Source organism: Bos indicus x Bos taurus, chromosome 28 (genome assembly GCF_003369695.1).
Source record: "Bos indicus x Bos taurus breed Angus x Brahman F1 hybrid chromosome 28, Bos_hybrid_MaternalHap_v2.0, whole genome shotgun sequence".
NCBI classification, from domain to species: Eukaryota; Metazoa; Chordata; class Mammalia; order Artiodactyla; family Bovidae; genus Bos; species Bos indicus x Bos taurus.
The window spans coordinates 28333865-28361606 of record NC_040103.1 but is presented as its reverse complement, the minus strand read 5'-3'; the positions used below and the strand labels follow the sequence as shown (position 1 = coordinate 28361606).

Here is a 27742-nt window from a genome sequence, read left to right as displayed (position 1 = left end):
TCAGGAAGTTCACGGTTCACATATTGCTGAAGCCTGGCTTAGAGAATTTTGAGCATTACTTTACTAGTGTGTGAGATGAGTGCAATTGTGCAGTAGTTTGAGATTATAGTAGTAGCCTCCTAACCCTTATCCGTGGTAAGACTCTTACCAAATCTCGCTGGGGAGGCCACATAATATAAGGACTGAGAAATGACTGATGGATTTGCCAGTGCAGGTCATTAGTAACTTTAGTAAGACTGCTTTACTGGATTGATAGGTAATGTGAAAATCTGACAGAACTGGATTCCACAGTACAGTGGGATTCTATATGCTCCTTGTTGATCTGTAATAACTCATCAAGAAAATTCTCCTTTCAGAGTCTTTGTATTTGCTCTTCCTTCTGCCTGGACCACCTTTCTTTCTGGACCAGGTAGTCACATCTGGATTATCTGCTCTCTCTCTCTCCTGAATTCAGTTTTCTGTTAAAATTACAGCTTCTGAGAGCTTTCTCCTATCAGGTTATTTAAAATAGCACCATCCACTCTCAATCCCTTTACTTCTTTATCTTTTTTTTTTTTTCCTTCTTAGCATTTATCACTATTTGAATATATCTTTTTATCCGACATCTCCCCACCCCCACTACACACACTAGAATATAGGCTCCATGAGGGCAGGAACTTTTTTGTTTTCTATTATATATTTAACCTGGCAAATAGCGGGTACCCAAATATCTGTCGAATGACTAAATAAGAAACCTTCGTCTCAAATGCATAGAGTTACTACCAAGAACTTGCGAACATACAAAACTTTAAGATCTCGGCAAATGACCGCTTGGAATGTGGGCTTGCACCATTAGGGCCTCTCTTAGACGTCCCCCTGGGATTTCTTTGGAGAGAATGATGCTAAAGCTGAAACTCCAGTACTTTGGCCACCTCATGTGAAGAGTTGACTCATTGGAAAAGACCCTGATGCTGGGAGGGATTAGGGGCAGGAGGAGAAGGGGACGACAGAGGATGAGATGGCTGGATGCCATCACTGACTCGATGGACGTGAGTCTGAGTGAACTCCGGGAGTTGGTGATGGACAGGGAGGCCTGGCGTGCTGCGATTCATGGGGTCGCAAAGAGTCGGACACGACTGAGCGACTGATCTGATCTGATCTAGACGTCCCCCTCTTAGAAGACATACGGTAGCGCTTCCGCCCTCGCTCAAACCTCAGGGAAGGAGGGGCGGAGGGTTTATGTCATCACCCTGCGACCGCCTGCCCCTAGACGCGCCGGCTGCTGGCGCAGCCCTTCGCTCCCCCGGCCTCCCCCTCCCTGGTTCCGCGCTCTGGTTCCGCCATGGAATCCAACAAGGATGAAGCCGAGCGCTGTATTAGCATCGCCCTTAAGGCCATCCAGAGCAACCAGCCGGACCGAGCGCTCCGCTTTCTGGAGAAGGCGCAGCGGCTGTACCCGACGCCGCGAGTTCACGGTGAGTGTAAGATGCCGGAGACACTGAGGGGACATAAGAACCGATGGGGGGAATACGGGAACGGACCGACGGGAGCAGTTGGAGGAGGGGGAGGGGTGGCGAGGCGCGGCTACGCATGCGCACTGAGATGCGCGGTGGCCTTCGGGAGGTGTAGTCTTTGGCGCCCACCTCTCTCCGGGATACTGGACACTTGGTGACAGGGGCAACGGTGACTTTAGCTTTCCGGGTGCTTGCTGAACCCTTTGAGATTTGGAGTTCCCAAGAATGAGAGCCTCTCTGACAGATGGGGCGAAAGGAACTTATATGGAAGCGAAATCGAACTACTTTTCCCAAGGGGCCATTCGGTGGCCCAGGGCCAGTTGCCGGCCTGGGAAATATTATAGTTTAGGAAAATAAACATAACTCCTCTGAAGGAAGAAATAAGTTCCAGAGAAAAAAAAAGGACTTATGACCTTCGGACGGCCTGAAAAGTCATCTCCGTATGTTCACTCCCTGGCGTGTCTCCGGGCTAGGGTCAAGGACCACCCTCACCAAACTAGAGCCTGCCTTTTTCCCTTTCCACACACCCCCTCACTCCCTCTTGGAGCCTCTTCTCCTGCTTGCGAGATTGAGAGCGATGGCCTCAACCACTCCCACCTACCCTCGCCCCCAAGAGTCCGTCAGTGGCCGGCCATATGAGCGGCAGGACAGCACCAGGCTGCTAAGCAGCCCTGGACTGTTTCCAAACCAGAGAGGGAACAGTGAGGTTGTCTGTACTACTCTATCCAGGAAGCCTTTTTTTTTTTTTTTCTTTAACCTAAGTCTTCTTCGGAGTTTTTCTTCACACACGCTGGAGGAGAGAAAGAGGTAGTTCATTAAAAATACAGAGTTTGTACCTGCAATTACCACTAAGTAAACTGGCCGATAGCAGGTACTTAGAAGACGGGAGTTTTCATCCTAACTGCTACGCTGTGATCTTTCTGAGCTTGGGTTTCCTCAACTGGAAAATTGGAGGGCTGGCACAGATAATGTGACAAACAATCATACCCAAAAGGGCTTTTCAGTTTAGACAGCTCTTTCAGTGCATTTTTTCTCTTGAGCCTGCCCTATCGGGGAGGCAGAGCAGATCATTATCTTTGTTCTGTAGATAAGGAAATACCTCAGAGGCTAGGGACTTGTCCAAGATTACACAGCTAGAAATTAGAAAGTTCTGTGACTCTTTACATGTTTGCTAAAGGAATAAAATGAAACTGAACGGCAGCAGTTAGCTTTCTAACCCTTCATGCCCACATTATGAAATTGAGAAAGGGGAGTAGTGGTGGAAGAGGTAGTCTAGAATGCCCGAGTTTTTCTCCCTCCTGACTGCAGGTTTGGCCTGTTTGCTTTAGAGAGAGTTTCAGTCTCTCTTTTCCACAGCTCCTGAAGTAACCTGCTCAAGGAACTTTTCTACGAAATCACAGTCTGTAAGAGGGCCCTCTGTATACGGGGGCGTGAGGGCAGCTCCCAGACTGACTCTGGTACTTCTGGAGGTTCAGAAATAGGCAGCCAAGAATGGATGGTAACAGCATGGCCTGTGGAACTCTTCTGTTACCAGGCCCCCCGGGTACACGTCAAGTGCCTGGATGGTGTCCTTCCTGGGGCACAAGTACTGGAATTTGCTCAGGCAGAGGCGTGACCTGCTGCATATTTGTCATATTCATATTATTCTGGAAGGGGTACATGCCTCTCAGCTCTCTGTAAACTTTACCTTGTGCCATTTGCAGCCCTGCACTGAGCTGACGAGGAAGTAGGGGTGATTTAGGCTTGAGATAGGTAAACCTTGGTTAAAAAATACTAGGTAGTTGTCTACACTTGATGTTTAAAGTTTGAACTCATTCCACACACTCATTTAATGCAAAGACTTCTTTGTTTTTGTTTGCCAAGTCTCTGCTTGGTGCTAAGTGGTTGTAGAAGGATTGGTAAGATGTGATCATTCACCTTAAGTAGCTTATATCTAGTGAAGGAGACAGTTACAGAAAAGATGATATTGCAAACTGTAAAATGAGAGCTGTGATTAAACAGAAATGAAGCCCAGTGTTAGATGCTGAGAACCTCTGGGTGGATGTGAAAAATGCAGTCCCTGCCCTTCACGAGGCGGAGGGGAGTCTTGGGGGTAGGAAGCATGGAGAGTAAATGATAAGTAGTCTCGTGACAGGGATGTGAAAATAATGGTAGATCATAGTGAGGGAAGGCTTCAGGGAATAGGATAAGAGGGCGCGTTTTAACTGCACTTCAGAGGAGAGTAGGGGGCTTGAGAAGAGCATGTGGGGGGAAAGATATGGAGGCTGCAAGTTGTAAGAGATGTGGGGGAAGAGACTGAGAGTAAGAAGATGTGGAGGCCGTGGCGGTGGTAATTGAGTATGGAGGGGCCTATGGTGAAAACAGGATGGGACCAGACTGGGGGAATCCTTTCCTGTCATACCCGGATATTTTCACTTTTTTCTGTAGTTAGTGGAAAAATGACTGAAGTTTTTGATAGCAGGTGGAAGATAGGCTACTGATCTTAAAACAACATATAGGGCTGTTGAGTGGGAAGAGAGACTCAAGGCAGAAATCAGTTGGGAAGCAGTTGTGTGGCGTGGGTTAAGTGTTACGAGGGCCTAAGGTCAGGCAGCATGGATCAGAATAAAGTCACTGGAGGAGAGGTGCTGAGGCCTCTGAAAGAAGGATGCTGAGGAGAAATGGGGACTCAGAATCCAACCCTATGTGATCAGGAAGAAACCAAGCTAAAGAACAGAGTGGTGGGCAGAGATGGGCAGAGTGCAAGGTGCTGGTGGGATGTTCCAAATAAGCTGTCAGGTTGGAGCTCAGGAGAGAGCTCCCAGTTCCGGCTGAGAGTGCCGTCATCAGTTGGATGGAGCTCGCTGGCTGAGGTCACCATGGGAAGGTGTGAATGTGTAGCAGAGGTTACTGCAGGCAGTCATTGCCACATCTGCCCGTAGCCAAAGGGCAGAGACAGAGGAAGCAAGAGGTGAGATGGAGCAACAGCAGAAGAGGCGGTCCCAGGAGGGCACAGCGGCCAGGTAGCCATGGAGCCCTGTGTCGAGGAGGTGGAGAGCAGCACTGCCAGCTGCTGCAGAGGCATCGTGGGAAAAGGGCAAGTCAAGAAGTGAAAGGCGGAAAATCAAGAGCATCAGAGGAGGACTGGTCTTGGAGACGTAGAAGGACAGACAGGAAAAGTTTAGGAGTGAGAGGAGGCTCAGAGAAATCTTGAAGACTCCAAGGACCTCACAGTGAAAGAGTCCAAGAAGACTTGGAACTCTGCTGCAGGAGGTGGGATGGGGAGGCACCAGGGGCTGTACTGATGTGCTCTGGAGCAGGGGTGGGGCCCTGAGGTGAGAGTCACAGGGCCGGGGGAATGGAGCCAGTCGGTCCCTTTCTGAGAGTTTATATCCAGTCCTGCAGCCTGGTAAGCAGTGGCTTCGCCTCGGGCTTAGCGACAGTGGTGGAAGGCACTGCACTTTCCTGGGAGCTGTTAAGAACATCTGCAGGCCTGTGTGTTTCCAGCATCCAGAGTGAAGGTTAGCCATGGAGGACAGCTCGGCTGCCTCAGGTTCTGTGAGGCACCTGCCACAGAGACTGACAAGGTTCAAGATGAATAGCTGGTAATGTCATGATTTGGGCTCATGAACCGGCTAGCCCCAGGAACAGGCCAGCCAGGGAGGTGAGGGGACCCAAGGTGGGGGGCTGGGAGGCTCCAGGGCTTCAGAAGGTAAAGTCTCAACACTCAGCAGGCTGTGGACTGAGTTGTAACCAAGAGATGTCAGGAAGTCCCAGACTCCAGGTCCATGCTGACGCTGCCCAAGGTTTTGGCTGGTGCTGGCTCTGGGGTTCAGGCTCAGTCAGGGAGGCCAGCACACGGGAGAAGAGAGGACGGGCCACTGAGAGGGTTTGGCATTCAGGGTCTAGGAGTGGGGGATGTTTTAGGACTGGCAAGGTCCAGAGTGTGGAGCCTTCTGTTCAAGTTGGTCAGCCTTTGTGTACCCCATTGTGCACTCAGTCCTCCATTTATCTTGTTTTATTGAATCTTCTTTACCCCCCTGAACAACCCTGTGAGGGCAGGGACTGTGTCTTCACTGAGGAATTAGGTAACTTGACAAGGCCATGTGGCTAATTAGCAAAGGATCCAGACTGTGCAGCCCCACTCCCGGGCTCTTGCTCTAATCTGGCCTCCATCTCCCGGCCACTTTGAGCACTGCAGGTACCTAGAGAGCCTGGAGAGGAAGTGTTCCCGGTGACACAGTGTTTGCTGGAGGTGGTGCTCGGTGCTTTGCCCGCATTCACTCATTTGCTGTTTGAGCTGTCTTGAGGGAGACCCAGGTTTACATGGAGAAGCTACGTTGACTTGCCCAAGGAAACAGCGCTGTCGAGTGGCAGGGCCAAGTTTGAAGCGGGCAGTCCGACTGTCCAGTCTGGGTTTGAGGAGGGGTCTCCTCTAGTAGCTTTGTCTGTGCAGATGGTCTCACCTCCACCTCAGTGGCTCCTGCTCCCACCCCAGCTTTGGTCTCTTCCTCCAGTTTCCCTTCTTTCTAACCGTCTGCCAGCTTTTCTGAGAAGGGGCAGAGTTGGGATTTGAACCCATCCCTGTCTGTCTAACTCTATCGCCACATTAAGCTATTCTGTTGCCTACTCTTCTGTGACTTTGCTTCCCAGGCACTGTGCTGTGAGGCGTGTAGCAGTGAGACAGCATGAGGCACTCATATCCACGGGCTGGCAGAGGGGTTGTCCTGGCCACAAGAGAGTCTTAATTGTTAGCACCCATAAATCTTGAATTGCCACCTCAAACAGCAGTCTTCTGTGTGACCCAGAGCACATTCGTTCCCCTTTGCGTTGTCTTTGTGCAGTGTAGGGAAACTAGAAGGGCTGATTCCACATAACTGCCTAAAAAATCTTCCAGAATCTTCCCTGAAAGGTACCAGAGAGAGTCCATCCCACTTCCTGGCTGATGCTCCTGTGTATCTACAGTAACTGAATGGCCAGTCATATTTTCCTGAGGGCATCAGCCTGGACCCCTGGGGCTTCCAGAGAAACCAAAATAAACAACCTCTTTAAAAGCCTTAGGAAACCAGCAGACCGGCTCCTCGCTCAGTCCTGTCTTGATCAGCATCACTTTGTTGGTTTCTACTTTTGCCGTTTCCTTGGTACCCGGCGTAAAACTGGAGCCTGGGATGGCTTGACTCTCATGCTTACAGCTGAGTCCAGAGCCTACTGGGTGCTGAGATTTTGCCTCCCCAAGATGTGGCGTGCCCTGCCCACCCCGCACCTTGGTCACCTCACCTCCCTGGCCAGCCAGCTCATCAGCGCAGGTCGCAGTATTAGCAGCTCCTCATTTTGAACTTTTACTGTATGTCAGCGTCTGTGCCAGGTAGATCCACCTCTCATTTTATCCTCATCTGCTGTGTGGGGACATCCCCTGCAGGAGGACGTGCCAACCCACTCCACTCTTCTTGCCTGGAAAATTCCATGGGCAGAGGAGCCTGGCGGTGGGGTCATGTGGTCAAAAGAGTTGGACACAGCTGAGCGCGCGCGCACACACACACACACACACACACACACACAGTGAGGAAACCGAAATTCAGAGAAATTTCACCAATCCGCCAGAGGTCGGAGTGTTAGGCTGGACAGCGGTTCGAAGCCTGGGTCTTTGGGAATGAACTTCTTTCTCAGAACAACATGGCTGGAAGGAGCTTCTCCTGCCAGGCTCATGTGGTCTGGGATGGCAGAGTAATCAAGAGCATGGTTTCCGGAACTGGACATCCTGGAACTCGAGTGCTGCCACTCACCTTGTGTAGCCATGGGCAAGGTGATCAAACACAGCTCCTCCCTTGTAACAGGGATGACAGTGATGAGACCCAGCTCTGAGGCCACTGTCAAGTTTAAATGGGCAAGGACTTCCCTGGTGGCGCAGTAGATAGGAATCTGCCTGCCAGTGCAGGGGACAGAGGTTCCATCCCTGGTTGAGGCAGATTCCACATGCTGCAGAGCAGCTAAGCCCATGCACCACGACTGCTGAGCCCGCGCTCTAGAGCCGGCGCGCCACAGCTAATGAGCCCCTGTGCAGCAGCTGCTGAAGCCTGCGTGTCTAGAGCCTGTGCTCCGCAACAAGAGAAGCCACCGCAATGAGAAGCCCACGCCCGCAACTGGAGTAGCCCCCGCTCCCTGCAGCTGGAGAAAGCCTGAGTGCAGCAACGAAGACCCAGCGCAGCCAGAAAATAAGTAATTAATTTTTTTAAAAAGATTAAATGAGCGAAAACATGCAGAGCACCGTGTCCAGGCCTGCTGACTCACGGTGAGCGCTCACCACTGCGGCTTCTCTCTGAGCACCCTCTTGGGCTTTGCTGCAGGAGCCCCTCCACCCCCTCGTGCAGGGCCAGCTCACCTGTCAGCCTCTGTGCATCTCCCAGCTGCTGACTCGGTGAGAACGTGCAAGTGTTCCACAAGTAGCGCAGCAGCGGCTGTGGCTCAGGATACAGTGGTCCACTCGAGCCCGAGTGCTCTGCTCCCTGGAGCCCGGCTCTGGGCCTCCTCCAGGCCCACATGCATCATAGTGCCTGGAGCCCAGCAAACACCTGGCATATTTGAAGGAAGCTGGGGACCAGCCAGGCTGCACCGCTGCCCCTCCTCTGCACGGAGGGGTCCCGGCTCCCTGCAGTGGCCCAGACGCCTGGATTCCCAGGGTGCTGTACCCCAGGCATGACTCAGGGGCTCAGAGCTGGCTTTGGGCCTGTAATGAGTGGGCACAGGGGACTCCTTCCAGAGATACGGGCCTTTCTTCATTGAATCAAAAGGCACCAAGGACTTGGGTTTAGATATCTGTGAGCCTCTCTGAGCATGACCGCTAATGCCCTGTACAGACTGTGAACGCTGACGCAGGACATTGGGCGTGGCCAGCTGTTTGAAGAAGGTAAACGGTAGCAAGCCATGAAGCAGATGTGTGTCCTGAGCCGCACACACTCCTGGCCCCTGGGGCACTGTCACTGCTCCCTGTCCTCTCCACAGCTAGCGGGAGGAGGCCTTCCTCCCAGTCCCTGCTGACTCTTATGGTCCTGCCAAGTGGAGCCCCCTTACAGAGCACTTTGCCTATCTTGGCACTCAACAGAGGGTGGCTGTTACACACATTACTTTGGGATTTTAAAAACCTAAAAGATTAATAGTTTATTTTTGTGCTGGGTTTACCCTCAGAACTGTAGCTCCTCAGAGAGCAAGCAATTATCCCCTTAGGCCCTCAGGCCCAAATCAGGAAAGAAGCAAGCTATGTTGGGAAGAAGAATGGGTGGGGTGCAGGGGTCCTGGGATCTCCCAGGGCCAGGTAGGCCCTCAGCTGCTGCTGGAGCAGGAGCCCTGAACAGTTGTCTTGCTTTCTGCACAGCCCTGATCGAGTCCCTCAACCAGAAACCACAGCCTGCCGGCGACCAACCCCAACCCACAGAGGCAACTCACACAACCCATAGGAAAGCAGCTGGGGCCAACACGGCCTCAGCCAACGGTGAGGCAGGAGGAGAGAGCACCAAAGGCTACACCGCCGAGCAAGTAGCAGCCGTGAAAAGGTAAGAGGACTGGGCGGGCGGAGGGCCAGAGCCCGGGGCTTGGGACATTTTCACATCTAGAGAAGGCTTCCTGCCGCCCGGCATCCACCTCGCCTGGGAGGACCTTGAGGCTGGAGGATGCTCAGAAGTTGGGCTCACAAGGCCCTCTCCTATTTCCCATGAGGCCCTGGAGTCTAGTGCGGGCCTTGGGGCCCCGCTGTCCCCTGATGCCCCGGCAGCCCACAGCAAAGGCTGGAAACCGCTGATGCTCCCAGCCTCCTCAGCCACAGGCCAGCAGATCCTGGGCCTCTTTACACAGCCCTGTTTGTCAGAGATGAGGTCTGGTCTCCCCTACAGATACTCCCCCAACCCACACTCCTGCCCCCAACAAAGACCCTTTCAGATCAGAGCCTGTGTGGGGTAGGGTGGAGACAGGAGGAGTTATCCCTCCAAGGCTTGGGCAGGCCCAGCACGGAGCAGCTCACACCAGGCCGAGACAACCCAGCCATGGCTGCTCAGGATTAGATACTCCTGCTCTCATTTCTCCAGAGGCCTCCTCACCAGCTAGCCTTGAGAGTCCCTCTGCGGTCACTCCCCCATGGTCCTGGCTGCTAGTGAAGATGTTGTCAAGCTTCAGGCCTGTGTGTGACCCAGTGTGACGATAGTTTCCCATGAAAGTATTTGCTGAATTTACATCTTTCTGACCAGACAGCACTTCGACCAGGCAAGCCCATGGGTTGTAGGCAGTAGGAACCAGTGACGGGACTTTTCCTGGTGGTCCTGTGGCTAAGACTCCACGCTCCCAACACTGGGGCCCAGGTTCGACCCCTGATCAGAGATCTAGATCCGACATACTGCAACTAAGACCCAGCACAGCCGAATAAAAATGAGTATTAGAAAGAAAGAAAGGAAAAAAAAGAAGAAGAAAGAAAGAAACCAACTGTGGGCCAAGAGTCAGGGAGTCTCCAGGGACCCCAGGAGTAAAAATTAGAGGGAGAGAAACAGCGTCTCTTCAGGGCCCTCCGATGGGTGAACAGACACCTTCCACGTCTGGCCTGTTTGCCCCCTCAGCCTCTGATTGCCAGGAGGGCAGAGCTGCCCAACACGGGGCACACCTGCCCCTGGGCAGAGGTCCCTGGCCGACAGTCCTTCCTAGGTGCCTGCAGCGAGGGTGCTGTTGTTAGCTCAGGGAAATGGTTCCTGGCCCGGCAGAAACAGTAGCTGCCCCCTCTTAAATCCTAAATATATTTTTGCTGTCTCCGCTGGGCCTGTCCTGCTGGTCCCCCAGCCTGCTCAGAGCTGGGCGCCCACACTGCTCTTTCATCAGCCACCTCCCTTCCCAGCCTGGGCCCACGAGAGCTCCCTCGACAGGTTCTACTCCCTCCTCCTCCAGGGTCAAGCAGTGTAAAGATTACTACGAGATCCTGGGAGTGAGCAGAGGGGCCTCAGATGAGGACCTAAAGAAGGCCTACCGCAAACTAGCCCTCAAATTCCACCCCGACAAGAACCATGCGCCTGGCGCCACTGAAGCTTTCAAAGGTAAGCTGACCTAGGTTTCCTATGTTTGGGTGTTCTGATCTCCTATCCTTGGGAGGGAAGGAGGGGCTTTTCCTGGAAGTTGCCTTGGACCCAAGTCCTCCCAGCTCAGGAGCTGCTTTTGGGAAGAAGGCCCTGCAGTCGCCTCCACCCAGCAGTCGCAGAATGCAGATGGCACCGCTCCCCTCTCTCCTTCCCCCTCCCTCCCCGGAGTTACAGCGTGGAAGCTGAGAACCAGTGCCTTTGCCAAGGTCACATGCTGATTGAGGGGCTGAAGGAGGCCTCCTGACCCACCCGTGTCACTTCCACATCCTGGGAGCTTGAAAATAGTTTCCCTGTTCTGAGAAGCTGGATGGCCTGGCTTAGAGCTTGCTGGCCGCCTCAGACCAGCAGCCACAGCCAACCCACCCATCTCTACACTCACACACCCCACACATACACACCACGCACAAGCACTCACCTCCAGTAGGGGACACGGCAGTCTCTCTGGACTCAGGGCCTGTTATTTCTGGGGAGGGGGCTTCAGTTCTGGCTGAAAACATAAGCTGCCCTTTAATCGTTTATATTTTCATTGAACACGTCAGGCACGCGTGCCGGCTCTGTGCCAGTGCTGAGTTGCTAGGCCTGAAGTTCCACAGACATCCCTTCTCTTTTCTCACACATGTCTGTCCTCCACGGGACCTTCATGGTCTTAGGCTCACCTCCCTCTGGGGTGTGGTGACTGGCCCCCTTCCCCGGCCCAGGCAGGGTGCTATGCTGTACCGGGGCTATGACCATCGCCAGGTGGGGAGCCTGCACAGAACAGACCCCCAAGATCCCATGTGCCTCTCTCGGGGCCACCCCAGGTGCTCAGGGCGCAGTCTGCAGGCATCTTCCCCTACTGCCTGTCCACCAACCCCGGGGCAGAAGGATAAAGGAATGAGGAGGCAAGGCAGTTGGAGTTAACGTTTCTGCAGCCCTGGCCTCGGGGCCCCGTCACAGTGGGAGGAGGAGAGGCATTCTCATTCTCGTCGTTGCTCGCTCTGAAGCAGATGCAGCTTTGACCTGCTGCCTTGAGGGTGTGGGCCGCTGGAGGAGGAGAGACTAAGGAGGGCTCAGAGCTGGGGCCTTCCAGGCACAGGCTTCCCCACCCCCGGGAGCTCTAATGGGGGCCAGCAGAGGAACCGCAGCTGGGACCTGGGCCCCAGGGAAGAGAGGGCTTGCCCAGGCCACACCACCAGCAGTGGAGTCCCGACTAGAGCCCGGGGACCTGGTCCCTCTTGGCAGTTCCTGCTGCTCTCCGGTTTACAATAGCACGTCACGTGTTTGTTCAGCCCCTGTGTTATGTTGTGGTGACTTGAAGATTACATACCCTCCAGAAAGGATGCCCCATCCCACCAGACACCCCAGGAGAAAGGAATGAGGAGGAGGTATTTTGGTGGTTTTCATAAAGTCAGAGAGCAGACCTGAAGCATGACTCACCTGGGTTTGATTCCTGGCTCTACAGCATCAGACCTGTGTGAGCTTGTACTTAACCTCCCTGAGCCTCAGTTTTCTCATTGGTAAAATGGAGATGAGTTCTTAGGAGTAAGTAGGGTAATACCCATAAAGGACCTGATCGATAGAAAAAATTGGACCATCATCAGGTGGTGGAGAGTGAGGACTGAGTGTTAATCCTCCACCCAGTCCAGCCAGGCTGCCCCGATTCATTCAGAGGTGTTCCAGCATCCATCCTCCCGCCCCACCCTCCGCACCTTAGGGCACCACTTGAACACCTGAAGGAAGTGAGCACTTGGCCACCATGGGCCTACACCCCCAGCATCCTCGGACCTCACCTTTCTGCCTCCTTTCTTGCTTCTAGCCATCGGCACAGCATATGCGGTACTTAGCAACCCAGAGAAAAGGAAGCAGTATGACCAGTTCGGTGATGACAAGGGCCAGGCAGCCCGGCACGGCCATGGGCATGGGGACTTCCACCGCGGCTTTGAGGCTGACATCTCCCCTGAAGACCTCTTCAACATGTTTTTTGGTGGTGGCTTCCCATCTAGTAAGTTTCCCTGCTCTCCCCCACGTCCAGGCCTCCCTGGTGGTGATGGTGGGAGATGGGATGCCAGCCTCTCTCCCCTTCCCAGCAGCCCCACTCCTGACTCAGTCCCTCTGACCCCCAGGTAACGTCCACGTCTACAGCAATGGCCGCATGCGCTACACGTACCATCAAAGGCAGGACCGCAGGGAGAACCAGGGTGATGTGAGTGAGGAAGGGGTGGGTACGGGGAGAGTGCCTAGTCCCACCCAAGGGGGGAGGCCTGGAGCGGGGAATACCTTGCTCTCCTGCGACAGCAGTACCCCCACAACTCAGCCAGGGAGCTAACTTGGTCCCCCATTGCCATTCCACGAAAGGACACCAGAGGGAGCCACACTCCACAGCACCCACAGCTGGAGTTGGGTGTGCTGGCCTCTGCTGGGAATGCAGAAAGCTCCCTACTTCCAGGCAGGTTCCAGTGTTAACGGCCTTCGTGAGGTCTATATGTTCTTAAGGTCAGAAGATGTTTTCCAAGCAATGGAAGGTTAAACTTCACAAGAGAATTGTGAAGGATGACAACATAGGGTTGGGTCTTCTTGCTTCTCTTCAGTATCCTTTAAAAATGTGTACAAGAGCTGTAACAAGACAATGCATCAAACATCCTTTGAGTGCCACAAATTATAAGAACAGGTGGCTGACTGAAATTAAAGCAGTTAGCTAAGATTAAAATACTGTGGACAGTTGCAGAATATTTAAAATTATACCAGGCAGAGGGTTCTCTTTTGCTCTGATAACGTGGCCTTCTGTTTTTGTTTATTCATTTTTTAAACTTTTATTTTGTGTGTATTTAACATACAGAAGTTTTTTAAAATCACAAATTATCACACACTGGACAAATTTATTTTATAATTTCTCAACTGGCAACTTTTAAATTGGTAATACAGTCATAGGGTTCAGAATTCAGAAAGGTAGATATAGTGAAAGCCCCCTTCAAGCCCTGCCTCCCATTCTTCTGAAGGCAGACACTTTTGCTCGTCTTTTTTTTTTGTATTCTCTCATAAATATGTATACCCACCTCCCACCCCAGTATTTAACCCCAGTTGCTGCTTTGTTTTTATTTGGGGAAACTGGCAGGTAGAGGGGTTTCTGTGTTTGGGAGCCCATGGGAGGGAATGGGAGAGAGAGGCATCCTGGCCTGTCTGCACAGGCTCCCACCACCTGGGCTCCATTGTGGTGTTTGCCGCCAGCGTTTCCCTCACTAGGCTCAGCCTGGGTGACCATTGGCTCTTCCCTCCAGGGTGGGCTGGGGGTGTTTGTCCAGCTGATGCCCATCCTCATCCTGATCCTCGTGTCAGCTCTAAGCCAGCTCATGGTGTCCAGTCCACCCTACAGTCTGAGCCTAAGACCGTGAGTACCTGCTGCTGGGGTGAGTCCAGGTTCATGGGTACACGGCGGGTGGGGCGGGAGCTTGGGAGTCTCAGCCCCCAGCAGGGGCCTTCCTTCCCATCCTCTTCAGCAGGTTCCTGATCAAATTGCAGATGCTGCTTAGAATCAAGAAAATAGACCTTGTTAAGCTGAGGTTCTCGATCTTTTTATGGTCATAGTCCCCTAAGAAAACGCAGTGAAACCTGCAGCTCTTTTCCCTAGAACTCTGTGCATGCACACTGTTCTGCATATGGTTTCACAGGTTTCATGACACTCTCCCCATCTCATCTGCTGGCCTTGAAATAGGAACCTCTGTTCTTCCATTCCGCTTGAGGGCCCTGAGACCATGAGAAGAACAGAGGCTCTAGAGTCAGGGCAAGGGTCTCTTTGAATCCCAGCTCCTCTACTAACTAAGCAGCTCTGTGACCCTGGACTAGTTATGTAACTTCTCTTGAGCCTTTGTTTCTTCACCTACAAAATGGGAATATCTGCTTGTGATAATTAAATGAATAATACACATAAAATACCAGGCTCATTAGAAATGCTTGCTAACATTTGTCAAATGAATATACGGTCTCAACCACTGATGGTGAACTTGGGCAAGTTATTTGCCCTTTTAAGGCATCAGCTCCCCTCATTTATTTCCAGCACCTGACCAAGTATCTGATATAGAGGGACTGCTTGGCTTCTATGGCTGGAAGCCCAGTGCTCCCACCTAGCGGTCAGGCTTAGCCTGGGAGCCTGGCAGGATCCCTCTGAGCCAGCAGGGGGCAGAGTCGGTCCACTGGACCCGCACCAGCCAGCACAGGCACTCTGTGGCCTGATGCCAGCCTTTTTCTCTGTAGCTGGAGAGCTGAGAGGCAGGAATGGGCAGACAGAAGCTGTCCTCACCAAAGCACTAACTTCTGTCAACATGTAGAGGCTCTTCCCTGAGCCTGCATGCATGTATGCTAAGTCACTTCAGTCATGTCTGACTCTGCAATCCCATGGACTATAGCCTGCCAGGCCCCTCTCTCCATGGGATTCTCCAAGCAAGAATACTGGAGTGGGTTGCCATTTCCTCCTCCAGGGGATCTTTCCGACCAAAGGATTGAACCTGCCTCTCTTATGTCTCCTGCGTTGGCAGGCAGATTCTTTACAACTAGGGCCGCCTGGGAAGCCCTGAGCCTGCAGTTGGAGCTCGAAGATTCCAAGAGGTGGAAGGATACAGCGCCTTAGAATCCTTCCTGTCATTTTGTTCCTAAGGCTCTTCACTCTGGACTGGGAGCCCCTGGATAGGAGGGCAGGCCTTCAGCAAGGGTTGGCTTAGGGGATGAACAAGGGAATGGAAGCACGGGGAGCTCAGGTCACACAACTCATCACAGAGGGAGCCTGCGCTCACCCTGGGTTCGCTGCTGCCCTGACCAGGCCCTCCCAGAGAGGGCTGCTCCCCAGAGGCCCCAGGCAGCAGTGTGGTAAGCAGAGCGCTGGAGGCACACCTTGCCGTGGTCCAGGCCACTCTACAGGAGGGCGCCTCATTCTTTTCTCCAGAGCAGCAGGGAGTTCCTGCTCCAGCCCTACCCCTGTGACCTGTGTGGCACCTTATGCTGGGGGCCCCAGTCATCCCTAGTGCTACCTTGGGCCTGTGGACCCCCGCCCACTTTGCGCTTGGTCTGTTTCTGGCCAGGTCGGTGGGCCACGTCCACAAGCGAGTCACTGACCACCTGAACGTCGTCTACTATGTGGCAGACACGTTCTCCCAGGAGTACACAGGCTCCAGCCTCAAAATGGTTGAACGGAATGTGGAAGATGATTATATTGCCAATCTTCGAAACAACTGTTGGAAGGAGAAACAGCAAAGTAAGTTTGTGTGTGTTTGTGTGTAGGGGTGGGGGGTGTGTGTGCACAAAGCCTGAGAGCTTGGAAGAAGAAGGCGCTGCTCCCCCCGTGATCTGTGGGCCAAGCACCTGGCCCTGCCCTGCGCCAGCCTTGGCCCAGCCAAAAGCCACCTACCACCCCTGTGTTTCCTGGGGCTAGGAGCCAGGGGCCACCTGGAGATTTCTTCCAGCTTCCCATAAATCACTGCAATCAGCCTGTTGTTTGGCTGCCATAGGTAACTATGTAGAGAGAAATTGGGGCAAATCTCTTGGCCACTCGCTGATTGGATATCTGGATCTATCTTGGGGCCCTGGGGCAGTCTGACCAGGATGACAGGTTCTCACCTTGGCTGGCCTCACCTGTGCTCTATCAAAAGGGGCCTCTATCCTGCTCCCCAGCAGGGGTCTACCCTAAAGGGGTTCTGCCTCTGTCCCTGGGCCCGTAATCGCCCTTCCCCTCCTGCACAGACCGTGCTGACATCATAGCAGCCTTAGAAGCACGCCCTAACCTGCCCCATTGCTTTGCAGAGGAAGGCTTGCTGTACCGGGCCCGCTACTTTGGTGACGCGGACATGTACAACAAAGCACAGAAGATGGGGACCCCAAGCTGTAACCGACTGTCAGAGGTGCAGGCCTCCCTGCATGGATAGTCCTGGGCCAGCCGTGCCACCGAGGTCCAAGTATGAGCCAGGGCCTCCTCTGCCTGGCGACTCCTGGCAGCTCTGGTCTTGGTCATGAGGCAAAGGAGGGTATGAGGAGGGAGGGTGGGAGCCCAGTGATCGCGCAGCACAGTTTCCCTGTCCTCAGCCTCACCCCAGCCTGCAGAGTTGGGAGTGCTCTGGGGTGCGTGGGGAAACTGAAGTCTGTGTCAGCCCTCCAGGATGCCTCCATGCCACCCTTCCCTGCCCCCTGGCTCCAGAACTGAGGGGTGCCCAGGGCTGCTACTCATGCTCACTTGGTCTACTCCAGCCGTATGGCCCCCCAGGGCCCTTTCCCAAGTGTTACAGGCTGTTATCTGTGCCCTGGGATCTAGGCCGCCTGGTATTACTGGGCAGTCAGTAGCCCCCCACCCCCCGCCACATTCCCTAGCAGACACCAGGATAAACTATGTGGGGATGGGTGAGCGGACAGCCCTTCCTCTGCCCCTGTCCTTCCAGGCAGGAAGAAATGTGGTGCGCGTGGGAGGGAACCCATGTGCAGGGCAGGGAGCCGACAGGCTGGGAGCAGGAGAGCCCTGCCCCCAGACTGGTCCTAGTCTGGGTGGAGCAGAAGCACTCTGAGCAGCTCTACACCTGGCAGCCACAGGCATCTGACTGCCCATGCGTCTCACCTGTGGTCTGAGGAAAGGAACAAAAGGTCACAAGTTCAGGGCCCAGTGAACAGAGAGCCCTCAGCACAGAGAAATGGGAGGAAAAATTAAAGGTGGTGGTAGCAGGCTCTACCACCCTACCCTCCCACCTTTACCCCCTTACTGCAGGCTCTGTCCCCAGCATGTGCCAGAGGGGACAGCTTGGACCAGGCCCAGAGGAGTGTGGGCAGAGCTGGTCAAGGTTCCTTTTTAGTTGGTGCTCTGCCCAACACCTCTTCTGCCTGTGTCCCCTCAGCTGCAGGCTCTGCTCTGAGGCCATTTTCTGGTGCCTCTGGGAGAGAGGAACAGACTGCAGGGCCCAGGACTTGGCTTGTCGGTGGGGGCTAAGCTCCAGGCTGCGGGACACATAACTGCCAGGCTAACTGTTAACCACTCTCCTCCTCAGACTATGAAATCCCTGGAGAATTTTTGGTGACATGCACTGAGCCAAGGTGATGGACTATACACTTAAGGAAAGACAAAAAAAGAAAAAAAAAAAATTAAAATGGAATTGGAGGCCGAACGCTGCACAACTGCCCTCTCTCTCACCCAGTAAATGCAGAAAGCTCTTAGGACAGACAGGAAAACCTGCCACGGGGCTGCTTCCCTTCCTCCCAGGGCTGGCAAACGCTCGGGCTCCACATCAGCTCTCTCCTAGGATACAGAAACCATGGCAACGAAAGTAGAATGTAAAACTTGCAGCAAATGTCTGTGGGAAGGGCTGGGGGAGGGGGTGCCCAACTGCCTTTCTTCCCCCCTCCCAGGAGCACCACCATTCACCTCAGTGGAAGCAGTCAGATGTGTTGGCCAAGGATAAAGAGGAAGAGGAAAGAGAACTCTCCATAGAATGTAATTTATAGATACGTGTATATGTATATATCTATTTATATGTAAATAGCACATATAAAGATATATAGAGAGAGAGTCTACTTTTTGAAACTATGCAGGGATTTGGTTAGGTTGTTGAGTTGATTTCTTCCCTGATTTAGAAAATGAGACCTGTTTGGGGAAGGGAGCCTGGTCTGTAGCTGACAGCAGAAGGAAAGTTGGGTCACAGCTTCTAATGTTGCCCTCAAGCCCAGCCTGTTTTTGATGGCAGCAGTAATCATGATAGCATAAATCTGTAGAGAACTTGGAAGGCTGCCAACTTTATGATTAAACTGGAGGGGAACAGGCCATGGGGAAAAGAAGGTGCCCCTAGGGCCAGGTGCCAGGTCAGTATTGTGTCATGATAGAGGCCCCAGATGGCCTAGGGGGATGAGCCGACCCACTGTAAGTTAGGTCAGCTCAGGTGGCACTTAGTCCTGGCGTCCAGGAGCCCCCTGACCCCCCACCACCGAGAACAGCAGGATTGGAGAGGGGAATCAGGTTCTGCCTGACCACCTCCCCGTTTAGTCCCTATGTGAGTTTTGCCTTATAGGTGCCTCCAGGCACAGCCCCGTTGTTGCTACTGGTTTTTCCTAAGTCATGGACCAAGGCTCCAGAAGGCTTTTCTTCCAAGAGTCATCCAGGTGGCACCCAGGACCCTGGGGCAGCAGCCAAATCCTGAAGAAAGTCCATGACCATGGGCACCTCTGTCTCTACCCTCCAAGGATGTGATGCCACCCGGCCTTCTCTTGCACTTTGGACAAAGGATGAACCAGAAGGTTTTCTTATCGTCACCTTCAAATGAGGATTTTTCTCAAAACAGCAGTTGCTGCCAGGGGAAGGGAGGGAGGTTTTATCTATTCCCACAGTTTATACTGGGCCTTTTGGAATTACCGTTTTCCCCATATTTTCCTCTCGTGGTGGGTGTGTCAGCTGAGCCTGCCATCCTCCGAAGCCTTACTACCCCAAACCAAGTTGCCAGCCAGGAGGGGGTCACCACCCTCCCAGAGCTTCTCTTGGCTCTTTTTTTAAAAGTCTCCCAACAAGTAGGATTCTTGCTGGGAAAGGAAGCTTGGTTAAGAAATGTCAAATATGGTTTTTAAACAAGGTCCTGCCCTGTGATGAAGTGGCTGCCCAGCCCAGAGAGATGCTCAGAACTGGATGCGGAGGAGAGCGCCCTGCCCGCGGTGGCCCCGGTGCTCCGCCCCAGCACCCCAACCCTCTGGTCTCAGTAGATGTCCCTAGACGGGCTGAGCCATGTGCAATAAGAACACAGATCCTGACGGATCCCCTGAGAAGCTGTATTTCTTGAATTAGAATTCTGAAATTGTATATCTATAAATATATGTTTATTATGTGATTGGTGGGTCTGTGTTGAGCAAGGGGGCCAGGTTCGGAGGGTAGAAGGGGGTACGAACACCTGCTGCTGCTGACACCGTCCTGCCAAGACCACGAGGAGTTTGGTGGCTAGTCGGCACGTCCCCTCGCCCCAGCTGACAGCCACTTCAGTCACAAGTGGTGTTTCAGGGCTGACTCCCATCGCAGTGAAGAGTAAGCAGCTCACTTAGGCCAGGACCCAGGGGAATCCCTGGCACTAATCCAAGGTGGGCAACCTGGGCCTCCCCTAGGTCCTACCCCTCTGACTCCATCAGGCCTGTGGTGAACACAGCAGATTTAGAACCTCCCTTCTCCCCAGCCTGGAGCTCCAGCCCACCCTGGATCCAGAACAAGGGAAAAGTTCTCAGAGTTTCTTTCCATCTCTGGCTGCACACTCTTCCCAGCCATCCCTGCCACACCGCCCCCACAGCCTACCCTCCTCCCCCATGGAAAAGTTAAAAATGTGGCAGCCTCCGTGAATGGAGCAGCAGATCTGCCCGGGCCTCCCAGAGACAGGGCCCGGCAGCCCTGACTGGTGGCCTGAGGCCCCTCCTGCTGCAGCTCCAGCCAAAGACAGGCCGGCTGCCCGGTGGTGCCACGGCAGCCCGGGAGCTCATTGGCTGCCCCCACCCGGGTCACTGCGGCCCGCGCCCGGTCTGCGAGCCACCACTTGTTGGCTGCGGTTGGCAGGGGCGGTGCCAGCCGCCCCCATTCAACCCCCCTCAAGTCCCCCTGCCCTCAGTGTGCAGTTCTATGAGCCAAAAGGGGCGGACAGACTCCGTCTGACTGTTTGCTACAAAAAGAGCCTTTGACAAGTGTCCCACCCACTGTCGGGTGGCACAACAGGGCCCGAGTCGGTGCAAGCTCCCGGAATCAGCCGGCTTATCTCCTCATTCTAGACTTGCACCAAGGGGCAAGGAGCACACACCCCAGCCTGACTGTAGCCTCATCCCCACCTAGAGTTCCTGGGCAGAGTCGCCTGGCTGTTGAGAGGTGCACAGACTTGGATGAATAGACTGTTGACACAACGTGGGCTCAGAATCTTTACCAAATGTCACACCATGTGGTCTGAGCCAGTCAGCCCATTTCCCAGAGCAGGAGACTCAGACCCTGAGGCAGGGAAGTTCATGCCCCGAGAGCCTCTATGAAGCCGTGCGTGTATTTGGGGTTTATGTAGCAGAACAATCAGTCCTTGAAGGGTCAGACCCACTCACACCAAGTAGAGTGGCAGGAGCCCTGAGTCAGAAGGGTGGGAGTGGGGAAAGGCCATGCTAAGGGAAATGAGACTTAATCTGGGGGGGCTGGGACTGGGGGCAGGCTGCCCTCAGGAGCTATGCACACTTACTCTCTCCCGGCGATGAAAGAGGTGTCCACCTGCTGTGCGGGCAGCTTCCCTGAGCTGGCCACACACTCCAGAGGCAGGACAGCAGATCCGTCAGTGTCGGCATGGACCCCACAGCCCAGCTGTGTGGACTGATCCCTGTACTGGTTGGGTGGCCTTGGGCATGTCACTTAACCTCCCTCTGTCTCGGTGGCCTCATTTTAAAAATGCAGATAATAAAACCACCTACCTCAGTGGGTTACTGCAAGGAGTAAAAGTTTTCCCATACGTATTAAAAAAAACAAAACAGGTACACAGGAAGGTCTATGTGTTGTCTGTCCTCAGGGAAGATTCACCAAGCACCAACTGGAGTCAAATCCCACTCCAGACACGAAACCACAAAGGTGACTGAGACTTGGGCTGCCCTGGAGGCACTTGCGGCCGGGTGGGTGAGCCTGGTGTTCAGCAGACCCCAGTGAGCAGATGACTGTGACAACAAAGCTGGGAGCTTTGGTGGTGGTGAGAGCAGCTCTCAGTAGAGAGACCCATCTATGAAGGAGTGACAGTGGGCAGGGCTTCGGGTGGGCAGGCACTCTGGCTGGAGGGGACGGTGCGGGCACCCTGGGAAGGTACGGGAGGGAACAATGCATGCACCAGGTCCCCGGCCTATAGTTGTCAGCTCACCCAGTCACACCCAGGGGCCTTGGGCAGAGAAAGAGACCTTCACCGGGAATGAAGGAACAAGAGCCCCTGCGCCTCCAGAATCCTGGCTGTTGGGTTCACTCTGTTAGGGATCCACCAAGTGTGTCTGAACCTTTGTCGGTGCTGGGCCCTGCCCTCAGGGAGGCAGCCTTGTGAGGCCAGTCGCACAGGACGGGGGACAGAGGAGTTGGGGGAGAGGTTGGCAAACTCGGAAGCCTGTGCTGTGGCATTCACACCATCGCCCTGTCCCCGCCCCCTACCCCCTACCCCACTCCTGACCCTCATGGAGGGATGTTTCACCGGGCACAGAGCCCAGGCTTCCTGTTCCTTTCAACAGCCCCACAGCTGTTTGGGCAGGAAATAAAGTTCCAGGGCCCAGACAGGACCAGGGGCGTGATGGGCATCTTCAAGACGCCCACGTCCAGGTAGCCCTCCGAGAGTCCAGGAGTCCGGACTTTGCTCTGGAGAAGAGCGGGCAGTCTGACCTTGTTTATTGCGTCCCCCCTTCCCCTTCATTAGTCTAAATAAAGCCCCAGGGGGGACCTGGCTGCCTTTCTTAGCTCCGACTTTGGCTGGGCTTTTCCCTGGGGATGATGGGGTGCAGTTCCACAGTGGAGCTGGTACTGGTGAGGCCGAGAGGTCAGCTTAGGGCATTCAGGATTCTGGTCCGCAGCCCCACTACCTGACCACATGGGTGGTTGCCGTTTTTCTGATGGACACCGTGAAGGGGTCCGAGAGACAGGCACCCGAACAGCGCAGGAGGATACTGACAGACTCGATACAGAGAAGTGGAGGCCGGAAAAGTGGAGTGAGGTCCCCCTCCTGTCTCCAGGTGACCTCCTCTCTGACCTTGCAGACCTTGCAGGGGCCTGGTGCAGCCCCTTCCACCCACCCTTCCCTGACCCACCACCCAGCTCCTTCTGCCTGCAGCCTCCCTGAGCCTCTGCCATCCTCCTCCCCCAGAAGGCCTGACTATGTTCACACAGCCTGGGTCTGCCCTGCTGTCTCACTGGAGGAGCTCATGTAGTTCTTGGAAGGAGGTTTCACAGCCTGGAGAGGCGTGGGCCTGTCTGGGGCCTGTCCACTTGTTCAGTGCTGCGGCCCCAGGGCCTGGGCACAGCGGGGCATCCATGAACACTGCCGAGGCACAGTGGGGCACCCCCAACACCACGGCACCTCTCTGATGGCCACTCATAGCTGTCCCTCTGTGATTTTCCTCCCAGCCCTGCCCAGGGTCACCCTCCAAGTAGCTTTGCAGCCATAACCCCTCTTGCAGGACCAGGGGCACTTCTGCCACACCTGACAGGGCTCCCGGGAGGGCCAACATCCAGCTGGACAGATAAGATGTGTGAACCAGTCTGTTGTGAGATGAGCACTAAGTGAGGCCTTTCGCTTTTCCCCACCTCCTGAGGGAAGCAGAGTCCTGCTCAGATGCCCACCACGTCTCCTCTCCTTGTGGGAGGGTGGCTGGACCAGGGGTTAAAGTGAGACTCATAAGCAGTGCTCTTGCTCAAGGACACCTCTGACGGCTGTCCGAAGCGTCCCCACCCCAATGGGTGGAAGAGGACATGTTCTCTGGCTCTCAGGCCTCTGCCAGGTGGCGCTACCCACTCGTGGACTCAGACCCAGTTCTGTCCCTTGCTGCCTCAACGTGGCCCTGGCCACAGGCCTCAGGGTCACCGCTGACAGGCTTTGCTACCTGCTGGCCACCAGCCCAGGGCCCTGGGTGCTGAGGATGGCACCCTGGACCCCGTGCGTCAGACCACCTCCCACGGTGCCACATGGGCAGCAACTGTTTCCATGGTATTCCGGGGAAGGGGCTTGGGGCCACTCCTCTTGGGACTGTGTGGGCCTCAGTCTTCCCCTGGTCCCTCCTCAGCAATGAACCACTGTGCACAAAGTCCAGAGATCAGGTTTCATGCCTCAGCTGTGAAGGACATTTGTATCATATTTCATTTGTATCTTTTAAAATTTTTTTGTTATAATTGTAAAATTATACATAAAGAAGCACTTTTCATTTGTATCATTTAAACATTTTTGTGACAGTTATCATCATTCCACAGACCACACCAAGTCCTTGATGTCGACCTCTGTCAACCATGGAGCCTACCGGCTGCTAGCCTGACTGGGGTGGGCTTGTACAAACAGGCCAACCCAGGGGTTCAGGTCCCTCCCAGATGCAGCCTCACCCCAGGACCTGAGCCTGGGGTTCACGCAGCAGCGCGGGATCCAGGCCACGGGACGGAGTTGTATGACCTACATGTGTTTGTGTTATTAGCTCCAGAGCTGGCAGGCGGAGGCAGTGACACAATCCGAGGAACTGTTGACTCCGCTCAGGGCCCTCCCCACGCCTGCTGCCAGAGGAGCCGGCATGAGGACTGCACGTCCCCGCAGGGCCCTGCTGATGTCAGTGCCGGCGGGGGCCTCCCATGGGCCCTTGGGTGACCCTGGTCAGCTGCCTGGTCTCTGGCATCCTCTGTACCCATTTGTGCAGTCCCAGCTTCTGAGGTCCTGGCCTCCCCACTCCTCCCATGCTCCCTCGCCCTCCCCACCCCTCACTGGGGAAGGTGATGGGTGGGGCCGGAGTATCCCTGCCTGTTGGTAAGCTGGGAACAATGACCCCCAAGATGAGGAAGCAAGTTCCCCCTCTTTCCAGCCTTCCTCATAGATTCCTACCTCCTCTCTCTGTTGGTCCCTGTTGCTGGATGTTGCCAGCATCCGGGGATAAGCTAGGGAGAGCTGGGGCCTTGGCCAGGTGCCCCAGACTGCGGCTCCAGGGAAGGACCAGGGCTTCAGGCGAGGTGCCCAGCTCTGACCCACAGGTGGGGGGATCTTGAAGCCAGATCCCTGTCACACGGGAACCTCAGGCCTGTCCTGAGGACTGGGCACATGAGATGAGGTACGTGGAAGTTCTCTACGAGCCTGGAAGTGCCCCACAAGGTTAGCTGTGGTGTTGGTTTTGGTACTGTAACTTTCCTGAGACAGGACAAGGGGCCTGTGGCCACACAGAACTCTGCAACAAGGGCTGAGATTGACATCAGTGTCAACAGGAACCGGGAGCTAGAGAATCGAGTAGAAGGTGCCAGGTGCTGGGCTTGGGGTCTAACTCCAGGCTGCTTGGGAAGGGCAGCAAGGACACCCTTGCCCTCAAGCCACAAATAATAGTGTTGGAGAGGGCAGGCACGCCGAAGAAGGGCCTCATACTGTGTCTGCCTGAGCCCTTGGGCCCCTGTGGGGGCAGGGGACGGGGTGGAGGGGGCCACCGGGCATTTCAATTGCCCACTAAACAAAGCAGGTCCCTCTTGTTCAGTGAGTGCAGTTGGAACTTTGGAAAAGAGATTCCACTACAAAAATGAATATTGAAAAACCAGAGACCTCATCTAACCCCACAGCTTCACCAGTGAGGAAACTGAGGCCCAGAAAAGAGAAGTGGTTTGTCTAAGGCTGCCCAGCTCAGTTGCATCAGAGCTGCTGCCTAGGCTACTCACCGCTGGTCTGCGAAAAAAGAGCCAACACCCCGAGGACGAGGAGGACAAAGGCAAAGCGGGGTGCTGCCATGAAGGTCTGGGCCTCCGCCACAGCAACTCTGACGTGACCCCCGAGGTGAGGCCTCAGGGCCAGGGGCCATGATGAGCAGATGCTGATCTGGGATGGAGAGGAGGGCAAGGCCTCCTCTGCCCACTTCTCTGACCAGCTGAGAGCTCTGTGGGTGGTCAGCCCCCTGCAAGCCCTTTCCAACTAATCAACCACTTCACCCCCTGCTTTCCAGCCTGCTACCCGCTTCTCCAGGCACTGTCTCACAGAACTCACTGCAAGTAACCGCGGCAGGCAGACAGGCGCCCCTCTGCCCATTTTACAGTTAAGCGCACTGAGGCACCGGCAGTAAGTGGACCTGGAACTGAGCCTCCCTGATGTCAGAGCTGTCCTCTCGACACTATTTCCTGATCTTTTCAATGTCTTTCCTCTGCTCTTCCTCCTCCCCACAACACGGGCTCTGCTCTCCCTGCACCCAACCCTGTGCTGACTGACCCTACTTTGCCCTCACTGGCTTTAGCAAGGAGTTGCCCCAACCAGGGGCTTCCCAGGTCTCTCAGTCCACAGAGAGCTACCCGCCTTTCGCAGAGCCTGGGCCCAGTCCCTCCCCAGGAGGTGAACTTGACTGCAGAGCAGGCTCGGGCCAAGAACTTGGTCCTTCAGCCATGACTGGGTGGGACTAGGCCGGGACATCCAAACAAGCTCCTGACACCTGCCCTTTCCCTAAGATACAGCCCACATTTCAGTGCCAGGGCAACCAACTGTCTCAGCTTATCCAGAACTCTCCTGGTTGGCACTTAAAGTCCCCAGGAAGTTCCTCATACCTGGGCAAGCTGGGACACCTGGTCACCCTACTCAGCATACACGTACCTAGGGTCTCCACGCCTTCCCCGCCCTCCACTGAACAGGGTCTTTCTTCTTTCTATTCCCCTGATCCCCACTGAGGTCAGTGAGTCCACTCAATCTGTCTGGCCCCCTCAGACTCGGCTGAGGCCTAGCCCAGGCCCAGAGTAGAGTTAAAGGCCCAGAGTCTGCTAAGGTGAGCAGAGGGTCTACAACCTATTGGGGGCAGCCTACTCTAGACCCTGTGAGAGAAATAGCAGAGGGAGCCCACAAAAAGCCTAGTGGGATCCTGGGTCTTGATCTCAACCCAGCTTTATCTTCAGGCTGGGAGGTAGGTCACTCTGGGTGACCCCAGGTGGGGGAGCCCTAGAGCTGGAGTCAAGCAGGGCTGCCTGGGGCTCACTGAGACAGCTTCTACCTGTCTGGGCTTGAGGTGAGTCATTTCCTCCCCCAGCTGGTATGAGGCTGGGAGGGGAAAGGAGGGGATAGTATCTAAAAATAGTAGGGCCCAGCCTTGGAGATACCCAAAGAGCTTCTCCTTGGGCAAGGGAGGAGCCAGCTTCTCACCAGAGCTGACACCAGCTGTGACTTCAGCCAGCTGCCTGCATCCGGCGGAGGAGAAGGGCGCCGCCCACCCCTTCCCAGGCTCAGAGTAGGGTGCTGAGGTGTGGAGGAGGCATCTGGAGGGCTGAGGCACAAGTAGCATTGGGGTGGAGTGGGAGATTGTACCGAGGCCTCGAGCAGACAGGGCCGGCAAAGAGGAGGGTGAGTCTGTGATTTGGAAGGCTCGGCCCTGGCAGGAACGGCAGGGACTGGATCACCAGCCTGGATTTCCCTCCACATCATCTCCACAGAACCCGGTTCACTCCCCACCCCTACCCACACACAGAGACACACACGCAGATGCACAGACACAGCCGCACACTCAGCTGGCCTGTGAGTCACTTCCCTCTAAGAGGACTTATCCCCCTGCTAAGTGGGACTCAATTTCCCTGGTCAGCAACACAGACTGAGGACCCACTGTGTGCTTGACCCACACCCTGGGAAACAAGGAAGCGAACAGTAATCATGACTGTCCTTGGCCTTGGGGACACTTTAAGAGGCCCCCTCAGGAAAGGGCAGCAGAACAGCCAGAGCAGAAACATAAGAGGCAGGGAGGGCCCTGAGCGGTGGGACAATTGGGAGGCCTCGGCTCAAATCCTGGCCAGCCGTCTTCTACCCACAGGACCTGACACGTTACTTGACCTCTCCCTGTCTCAATTTTCTCATCTGTATAATGGATGATATATAAGGTCTTCCTCACATGTCAAATGCCATATTGCCTATAGAGTCTCCAAGCAAACAGACCTGTTTCCATTAAAGCTCATGGTGTGAGGCTATCAACTTAAAAAACCAAAAAGGCACCACAGGCTTCAGTACACATTTGTAACTTAAAGACCCAAAATGATAATATTCTGCCTGGCCCCACTCGTGACAGGTTAAGATGAGCAGCGGTGTAAAACTGCATTTTACAACAACAGCAATGGCCACTAGTATGAACACATCATAGTTACCTCATTTTCTTTAAAAAAAAAAAAAAAATGTATTTGTTTGGCTGTGCCGAGTCTTAGTTGCAGTGTATGGGCTCTTCGTTGCAGGCGCTCGGGCTTCTCTGTGTCTCCAGGCCTCCAGAGCGCGCAGGCTCAGTGGCTGTGGACGGGGGTGCTTAGTCGCCCTGCAGCATGTGGGATCTTAGTTCCCCAACCAGAGATGGAACCCACGTCCCCTGCATTGGAAGGCAGATTCTTAACCACTGGACCATGAGGGAAGTCCCCCTCATTGTCTCTTGTCCTCACAACAGCCTCATACAGCAGGCATTATTATCCCCATGTCACATGTGGGAAAATGGAGGCCCAAGGACAGTAACTTGCCTCACATCATACAGGTAGTATGG

At 54.5% G+C, this 27742-nt stretch overlaps 1 protein-coding gene across 2 annotated transcripts; it reads left to right on the top strand.

The window, feature by feature from the left end:
- The first annotated feature begins 1240 nt into the window (after positions 1 to 1240).
- Positions 1241 to 19392, top strand: DNAJB12 (DnaJ heat shock protein family (Hsp40) member B12). Of its 2 annotated transcripts, none has more exons than XM_027530476.1 (9): positions 1241 to 1454; positions 8842 to 9019; positions 10392 to 10537; positions 12375 to 12560; positions 12682 to 12761; positions 13834 to 13943; positions 15628 to 15800; positions 16346 to 16443; positions 17572 to 19392. In XM_027530476.1, exons 1-9 carry the CDS (start codon positions 1322 to 1324, stop codon positions 17599 to 17601), a joined length of 1134 nt encoding a protein of 377 aa, XP_027386277.1. In that variant the 5' UTR covers positions 1241 to 1321; the 3' UTR covers positions 17602 to 19392. The 2 variants fall into 2 exon arrangements, with proteins under 2 accessions (XP_027386277.1, XP_027386278.1); XM_027530477.1 differs by having other exon boundaries at positions 16346 to 16497.
- The last annotated feature ends 8350 nt before the right edge of the window (positions 19393 to 27742 follow it).